The 9,719-nt window shown below is 37.7% G+C and overlaps 1 protein-coding gene across 1 annotated transcript in view; it reads right to left on the bottom strand.

Moving 5' to 3' along the window:
- Window positions 1-736: 736 nt before the first annotated feature.
- The window catches only part of mtnr1aa (melatonin receptor 1A a), a 50,660-nt gene continuing 41,677 nt past the window's right edge, over window positions 737-9,719 (bottom strand). The window contains exon 2 of the mRNA XM_032563059.1: window positions 737-2,951. Within this exon, the coding sequence (XP_032418950.1) occupies window positions 2,083-2,951 (869 nt within the window). The 3' untranslated portion in view covers window positions 737-2,082. The remainder of the gene's footprint in view (window positions 2,952-9,719) is intronic.

Raw genomic sequence — 9,719 nt, 5'->3', positions numbered from 1 at the left:
TGATGTTAGTTAAGCAGAAAAAGTTCAACTTTTCACATATTGACATTAGAAGTGTTAAAAGCAACGATGCATCTTTTGCTACAAATGATCAAGAGTACAAAGGAACGCTGTTATTGCTTTTAGTACGTTAAAAATGTTTGCTTATTACAGGGTCAAGAGATTGAATGAAAAATCTGATGAATGTGCAATTTCTTTTATCCAATTAAAGGTCAGAAGAATTGCTAGAATAATTGATTACTAAAATAATCATTAATTGCAGCCCTACAAGATAAAAGTCACATGATAACCTGTGTAAAAGGTCATTCTGGCACGAAGGTCCTCGAGTCCTCTGCAGCCAGATGACCATACTCTGGACGGCAGCATAAACCAGTTCACTGATTAATTGATAAGCAAATCATCAGCAAATATTAGGTTACTTTGTTAGGCTGTAAAACTGTCAATTGGAATGGAAAGTGCTACTGGAACGGATGCGTCCACTTATTGCTACTGCAACTTTATCAGACAAATGGCAAGGACAGAAAATCTGTAGAAGCAAACATGTCAGGTCATCAGTAGATGGTGGCAAAATTACAAGAAATGTTTTTAGTGAACAACTCTGTCCTGTTATGGTAAAACTCTTCTTGTCAGATGTTTCCTGAAACATTTTGGCAGTTTAAGTTGATCACAAAAAAAAACCAAAATAGCAAAACAGAATGCCTTCTTGGAAGAGTGAAGCGAGCACAGAGTACAGCAAATCCATCAATCAAAGATCAATATTAGATTTTATTTTGCATATGAACACGTTTTTATATCCATGCATACAGTATAATGACTTCACAGGATGGAGAGAAAGTTCCCTCTTACTAATTGTAATATTCCACCTAAAGAATAAGGACAATATTGTACGGCATAATAAGATAGCAGCAACTCATACAGCCGGTACTCAAGTAGTGTTACAGTGTCACAAATATTGTTGTTAAACTCGCTAACTCCATTATTATATGTTCAACAAAAAGTAAAAAGTTGTTGGCCTTAATTATTACTTTTTGATGACCCCCTGTTTTTTATATATATATATAGTTTATTTATGAGACAAATCCTTTATACCACTGGCAGAGACTTACGTATTTTCACACTAAAATAGGGCAAAAATTTCTCAATTCTCAGTTTGAAAAATAGGATTATCTATCTCTGTTCATATTTTATTGGGATATTTGCTGTAATCAGAACAGTCAGAGTCATGTTTCCACTGCTATTTTGACTAACGTTAATGATTAGTTCCGAGTCGCTGAAGACTCCCTGGACTTTAGCTTCCTCCACCGAGTCTCAGTCCGGATCAAGCTGGGACTCTGACTGGGTCACTTCAACAAATCAGTGATTCCAGAGGAAACATGGTAGTAAAATAAAAGGGTCACCTTACACCTAAATTGGATATGAATCTTTTGGGATTTTATCCTCATTTGTCGGCACCCAAGTTAACATGTACATCATCTTGGTATTTCAGTTCCATAATCTCAGACTTGAAAGATTAGAAATCCCCAAGCTTTGACATTCAGTGTGGAAAAAAGAAAAAAAAACTTTGTGGAGGGGTTGATTCCTGTTATGCCAATAAAGCATTTTTTCTATCCACTATTAAGAATGTTTTGTAAAAAAAAAAAAAAAATTACATATGTATACTCATTCTAATGTTATATCATTTTTTTTAAAATATGCCTGTTCTTGCTGGTTAAATGAAAATGACTTCCTTTATCTAAATCTGCCAGTGGTATGTATAATTTTGAGATTCACAAAAATAATTGAAGTCTACATTAATATCATCAATGCAAACATGAAAACAAAGCAGACATTACTCATTTAATTTACTACGTGTACTGTAGAGTCAAACAAAGTGCTTGTTACAAAGAGAAAGAATATAGAAACATCTGTTTTTACTGTGATTGTTCCGAGGTCAGATAGCACCGTACAGTGTGAACGTCTTAAGAGCCCAGAGGACAGAAGCTGTTTTATGTTTATATTTGGGTTGGGTTTTTTTTGTCAGTCAGCCTTAAAAAATAGAGAAACTCTCAATTCCAGCATAAAAAAATCTAGTCTGTGAGTTCTGGTTCAGACAGAGTCCACCTTGACCTGGTTATTGTTGGTCATGAGCGGCGACGGTTTACTTTTGAGTCTCTCCGCTGCGTCGTTGGAGCTGTCCTGGAAGAAGATGCGAGCTGTACACACCGACACCACAATGCGCTTGTACTCCCGCCGGAAGTTCTGGTTCAGCACGCCGTATACAATGGCGTTAAGGCAGCTGTTGAAGTAAGCCATGAAGTAGCTGGCCACAAATAACCACTCGGGGATGAGGGGAACGACGACCTCCGGTTTGATTGCTACAGCCAGGCCGATGAAGTTGAGCGGCGCCCAGCAAACGGCAAAGAGCACAAACACCACAAACATTGTGACGAAGTTCCGGACATCGTTCGGCGTCAATTTGGGCCGATTGTCTGGCTTGACCCGTCGCCGTACCTGTATAACCAATATCCAAATGCGCAAGTAGCAGTAGGTGACAATCATGATGGGTAGAATGAAGTGGAAAAACACCACTGCGATCGTGTACGCCGAGCTGGCTGACTGCTTGAAGGTGCAGGAGTAAACCCGCCGATCGTAGTGGAGTGAACCCACAAACAGGTTGGGCACAATAGCCACCACAGTCAGTGCCCATATTAGAATCACATAGCACACGGAGTTCTTGTCACTGTAAAGTTTGTCGTATTTGAGGCTGTGACAGATGTAGCAGTATCTGTTGATGGCGATGCCGGTGATGTTGAAGATGGAGCCAATGACGCTGACACCCATGAGGAAGCCGCTGATCTGGCAGTGGACGTTACCCAGGTTCCAGCCATTGTGGAAAATGGAGGTGAGGACCAGAGGGTATGGGTAGATGGCCACCACGAGGTCCGCCACAGCCAGGCTAACCACAAAGATGTTTCCTACAAGTGAAACGAAAGGTGATAAGTCACACACACACACACACACACACTTAAAAATGCTTTAAATTCTACAAAATGGTTGCCTTTCTGCCTTCTACTTAAACTGTCTGAACAAGGTAGATATTATAAGGTAGATATTTCAATCTCGTTTAACTTTTTGAATTTCCTTTCTACTTCTGCCAAAGTATGAACTTGTTGAGGGACACAAAGAAATAACACAGCTTATTTTCTAAAGATGAACTGATAAATCAGTCAGACAATAAATTGGCCATAATTTCCTTAACTGTGTCATCGGCCCATGCTTAAATGTGAAGCCGATCTTCACATTTAAGACATTATATACTTAATGTCTGCTTAAATAAATAATGTCTGCTTTATTTATTTAAATTACTTAAATAAATAACCGACTCACACGTTTATTTTCAAATCAATCAAATATTTTAAAACCAATTAAGAGACATTAACATTCAGTAGAAATCTTCTTAGCATTCTCTGAAAATGTCTGCATTAGCAACACTTACTGAGCTAATAGGAAAACATCAGTTTCACTTTGAGTTTGATATTTCAAAACTACTTTGCAATCGGCTATTTGGTTCACTCAGCACTTTTTAAGTTTTTATTTCAATAAAAAAATAATTCAAACAAAATAGCACAAAAGTAAATATGGATCCTGTATTAAATGAAGCTTATTCTAAACTGGGTCATTGAAGTTCAAGCATGGCAATCAGTTCATTCCCTCAGAAGACATTCATCTGGGCTTGTTTCTAAAAAGCTGAATGAGTCAGAAGGAGCAGACTTGATGTAGCTGATATCTGAGCACAAAAAGGAAGAACATTTTAAAAGAATTACAAATGAAAGCATGCCCATCGTTATTTGCAGAGTTAACATCGGCTGGTCAATACCGAAAAAGGAGTGTTGCCTATTGCTAAATAATGCACACCCATACTTGTCAGTAAAAGCTGCACTGTGTGCATGCGAGGCCGGGACGATCCACAGATGTTCCTTTTGTTCTCTGTTGTTTTTCCTGAAAGGAGGAACCGACTGCATTTGCTTTTTGGCAGAGGACACTTTATTACAAAGATGACAGCGAGCACACACCTCTTTTAAAAACAAACAATAATTAAAAGTTAATATTTGGTCATGGAGAGGCATGTCATGACATGCTGACAGTATCTCTCCATCGAACTAAACAGCATTTTCATGTCTTTTTCCTGTCTGTCAGTGGAAGATGTTTAGCATATCATCACGGGGTGTAATGCCGGGCCTGGATTCAATGATTCAAATGTGAAAAACCCCACAGCCATAGACATTAAGATGCATTAATGCACGTCAGATGGAAATCATTTTTACTGCAATTGAACTGCTGCATGAGAAGATGTTTCATTTTTGGGCTGATTTATGTATCAGAAGCACGGCCCGTCTCGCAGGCTGCATGTGCCACTATCACCTGAGCTTAAATATCAAACCACAGGTCAGCTGCATAGCCTGTCATTTCCAAAAATACATAACATTAATTGTGTTTAGTTTTTTTTATAGGTATCATTCAGTTGACCTCTACTGAGTTTGGAGCAGCTGCTGTTGTAACAAGCAGCTGCTGTTGCAGCTCAACAGAATATATTTATATTTGTATATATAGTCTACACGTGTGTATATGCTGTCATGCATCTATTTTAGTGAAGTAAAAGTTGGTGAATAGTTTACCAAAGATACCTGCAGAGTCCCGTTTAGCATATTTTCTTTTTCCTGCACAACATGGTGAATAATTGTAGTTTTTTTTTTTTTAAAGTTGATCAGTTTCTCTAAACTTTAGAGGGTCTTTGAAAATCCCAGAAAATCCCATTTAAATGTCTGATTTTTCAAAAACTTGCATAAAGTGGAATGTTTTGTTTTTATTTAAGTTACAGGTGATGTCAGTCAAGTGAACCTACGGCTACAGGTGCAGGGAATAACTCAAAACAATCCTTTGCAAGTGAAGCCTTAATGTTACTCATCAGCTCACAAGTAGACAAAAACATAAAATGTGGTAACTGGAAAAACCAACCGTTTGACCAAATACCTGGGAAATAGATTAGAGATCCACCATGCTGATATTAATATCTAGATCAGTCCCAATATTGAAAAAAAAAATTCTAGATTGGTGACAATGTGCCCTATCCATAAGGGCAGATCTATTCAATTTAATTCTATGCTTTGTGTTCTGAGTGATGTCATGCTTTCTTATTTATTTTGCATTATATTTAGAATTCCTAATTGCACTTTCCGAACCATTTGAAAGGTTTGTTGCAGTTTATTTTTACATGTTTTATCAACCTGTTGTAAATAACTTATTTATTTTTCATTGGCTGTTCTACTCCTAATTGCACTGACTGAACAAATTGAAGTTGTTTTGTTTTTATTTGTTGGATCTAGCTTTTGATGCTATTGCTGTATTTAAATGTGTGTTTAAAAAAGAAACAAATGCTTTAGGACAATTCAGTTCTGCTTTTCAATCGGTATCGGATGATACTAAACCTCAGTTACTGATACCGATATGAATATCGGTACAATCGGTATTGTTGCTGAAAACAACAATAATAATAATAATAATAATAATAATACAGGCCTTTGGGCACTTAAATAACTTAAAAACAACATTATATGTAGGAGAAAACATAAGATACAGAAACCCTTCAGCTGTGAGTTTGACACAGCTGTGATACCGATATGAATATCGGTATCAGTATCGGAATTGAAAAAAGTGGATCGGTGCATCCGTAGATTAGACATGACTTTGCAGGTGGTTAAAGGATTTGAAGTTTTACAATCACTGTCTGAATAAAAACGAATTTCTCCATTCAGTGAAAACTGAAGCGACACACAAAAGGTCATGATTAAGGTGCACCCCGCCCCTCCCGTGTCTGTTTGTCTCTGTGGAAGCGCTGATACAGAAGGTTTTACACTGTGTTGACCTTGTCAAGGTGAAACGCCTTTGGGACTGCTGGGCTCTCTCACTCTCAGACTCTCTCTGTCACTGTGGTCAGTTCTGTGATTGACGCATCATTCTGAGTTTTCATTTGGCTTGAGGATAGATATGGCCCAGCGCTGTGTCCCTTTTCCATTTCTGCAATCCTGCACTTTTATCCAATTCCAGTTAGGATTTAGGTACAAGTGAAGCTCATCTGAGCCTTTTTGCCACTGTGGCTCGCAATGAATTTTGACACGGCCGGTAAGCCAAAAAGATATACAGTCCATTTAGGTCAGCTAGATTCTTCCCCCCGCCCCATTTTATATCATTAAATCTACAATAATAACATTGTGAGCCTTGATTTCCTCACGGCATATGTACACAGTTCAGAATCATCTTATAAATAGAAAGATAATACAATATTAGCAAGTTAATTTACAAGCTTTTCAGCAAATTTTGGCAAACTTTTTTGACAGATTTTTGAAGAAAAATAAATAAAAGGACCTGGACCTTAAGGTCACAAAAGGTCAGTCATCTTGCTCTTCTCATAGCTGCTGCAGTAAAGTGAACAGGCTGCAATCAGATACAGAATTCAGTTAGTGTTAGGTTAGGTTATCATTCAGAAAGATTGTTTTCTTCTCACTTTTTATTTGTTCATTTGCTCATTTCTGACCTCGGTTAAGGCCTGACTCTTTATCTCAGGTTTTCTCCTTCCACAAGCCTTTTTATTTGAAAACAAATCCTCTATCTTTGTTCTGATTATCCAATTAATTATTTCCAGATGTTTTTAGCTCATTTTCTACATCATCACATTATTTCTCATAGTGTCCCAGTCATGCAGGTCATCTTTTTTATTGTGCTGTCATCAAAATCACAGGGACAAGAAAAAACAATGGCTATAATCGGTCACTGCTCCTAAAAGATAAAGATCCATATTTAATGAAAATTATAATGAATACCTATTTGTGGTTAATAAAATGATCTAATCAGCCATCAGTTAAAAAACGTCACAACGCCTTTGAACCTCGACATTAATAAAGACGAAAAACAAACAAGCACAGGTAAGACCTTCGTCCTCTTGTTTCTTTTAAAGCGCTTTCCTCTGCAGGAAAGTCGGAATCAGTATCGGACTCTTGTTTCACTTTGAGAGCCGTCCAGATTTTTCTCCCCAAGCAGTGGAAATTTTCAAACCTCTGACAAGTTTCAGAGGTTTCAGCCACACTCTGACTACTGTCCTTCAAAATGCGCTGCCTCGGTTTCCTCAGATGACTGACTGAGTTGTTACCCCTTTGCTCGCTGTCAAAGCTGCAGGATTAATCCTAATTTTGATCAAATCCTGACTTCCACTAAAATGGAAATAGTCACAAATAATAATAATAATAATAAATAATTTTCATTTATTGTTATGCCTCCAACTTAAAAACAATACAATTCCCATTTTTAAGCAGACCTAATTACTTAAAGCCAGATACAAGAAATAATAGAAAAAAAAAACACAAAAACACAGTCATAAGCTGCATTTGCCTAATCTCAACCAATTCAATATTGGCTTGGAGTTTTGAAGATCAGATTTGTGTGTTAGAAATAGGTGAGAGCTCAGAGCTGTGAAGGTCCAAAGTGCTAACATCTCTATTTGTTGGGTGTACACAAATAAACAATGTATTGTCCTGTTCATTTCATTCGAAGGGAAATCAAATGCTCGAATTTAAAAGGACCTGTAACTTCTGGATGAACTCTGGTAATCGTCTTTATTTTACAAATGAACTTAGAAAAGACAAAATCAACAATTTTCTAAACTGGATCAGAAAGCATGAATGTTCTAATAGTCTCTGTTTGAAATATCTTTTAATCATGCTGCAGTGGCCGTGTGTGTTTGGTGTGAACGATCTGGTTGTAAAACCAGTTTCCCTGTCAAGCTCCATACAGTTATCTCAGCTCATCACCTCATCTGATCTAACCAGTTTGTGTTTGTGGTGGCTCAAAAGATGTGCTTAAAAATTATGAAGAATGTTTTGCACCAAAAGATTTCTCCCATTTTTGGTCACCAAAGGAGCTCAGCAGATGTGCAGTTAACACCAAGTGTTTAGTGATTTTAGATAAAGCATATCTAAAATATAAGAATGAAAATGCAGCTTGGCAAGCTGAAATACCGCAATGCTACTTGGCATACTGTCATTTGAAAAGCAACCAATAGTCTGGCACATGTTGTGTAGCTTAATCTCATATTCAGTTGTTTAAATTCAACAAAGGGTGTGCTGACTGTCTTCAACATGTCACCCGGGATTCTGACATCTCTACAAGTGCTGCAGGTCGTCATCAGGTGGCGCTGGTTTGAATAAGTTTGCCTTGAATCACTGTGACATTCAACCAAATAATAATGATAACTACTTGTAAAGAGCTTTCAAACAAAGCCCTAAACACTTACAAGGAAATAAAAGGCAAAATACAACAGTGCAAATTAAAAACAGATAAAACAACAAGAGGGCAATGAAACAAGGAAGTAGAGCTTCAAACGTATATGACTGAAATGCCTCCCGTCATGAACAAAAAACCAGAACCGTCCTTTTAATGTGTAAAAAGGCATCTGAGAGCATGACTGGACCTCATTATCTGATATCACATTACAATGGCACCATGTTTAGTGAAAAAATGTGTGTTATTCTGGGGATTTCTGAAATAAATGTCTATGTTTTTATGTCAAGGTGAAATCTGTTAATATCTACAGTATATTACAAAGAGTGGTGACCAATGCACAGCACTACAGTATTAGTACACTACGCTGTGGGTTATAATATACTTTTATGTTCTACATGACTATGAAGATCTGTTGCTGTTGTTGTTTACATCCCCAGAACCAGATCCAGACATGGAGAAGCAACATTCTCTAATCTGGAAAACTGGAAAAGTTCTGAAACACTGAGTTCCTGCAAAAAATACATTTGTTCGGAGTTGCCCTTTATTATTTTCCACTTGATGCAGTCTGCTGTGTTTCCTTAGAAATACAAGGTTTTACTAATTTGAATTATAAACTGAACTTGATGCATTATTTGATAAATAGGATCAGCTGAATGGATGTACTTGTCTGTAAGATTGGATTGAATTTACTTTTTTTAAGTGTCTTGACAAGACGCATTGTGAAGTGCTGCTACATAAATAAAACTAAAGTGAATGAAACTCAAAAAATGGCCAAAGAGCTGATACAACTTGAGAGCGAAGCTTCAAAAACAAAGAATGAAAACAAATGAAACTCTAACTATGTTTCTTCAGAAAGCCAGAGGAGATTAACTGGCATGGGAGAACCTTGCTTCTGTGTCTTCTTCTGATATTAGTTAGGAGGCTGACTGCAGAATTTTGTATCAGCTGTAGATTATACAGCAGAGACTGGCCGACAGAGAAGCAATAATCCATCCCTGAGGTGATTAAGGCAGAGATACTTATCAGTACTTTAAGGGGTTTCTTATCGGTGTTTCATGAAGCCAAGCAGGTGGGATGCCAAGCTCCAGATGGGCTTTCTCTTTCAGTAAAAAGTGTCTGGCCGGGGCCTGATGTGACCCCCTCAGGGGACGGGGGAAGGTTGCGAGTTTGACTGAGATGGTAGACCTGTCAAAAGGTAACACAGCTGTCCTAAGGCAAGTTAAAACCTCATTTGTAGCAGAAGAATGAAAGCTTGCTCAGCCGCATATTGTCTCTGATTTCTGTGCTTTAAGCAGATCGTTAGGGAGAAAAGTTAGGACAGGGTAGGCTGGGATGGAGCGGCCCATCGTTCACAGTGAGTCTGTTTTTTGATCTTCTGATGTCAGTTCTGTGGAGAAGAGTTCACCAAG

This window comes from Xiphophorus hellerii, chromosome 5, assembly GCF_003331165.1.
Source record: "Xiphophorus hellerii strain 12219 chromosome 5, Xiphophorus_hellerii-4.1, whole genome shotgun sequence".
Lineage (NCBI taxonomy): Eukaryota > Metazoa > Chordata > Actinopteri > Cyprinodontiformes > Poeciliidae > Xiphophorus > Xiphophorus hellerii.
This window is presented reverse-complemented; position numbering and strand designations above follow the sequence as displayed.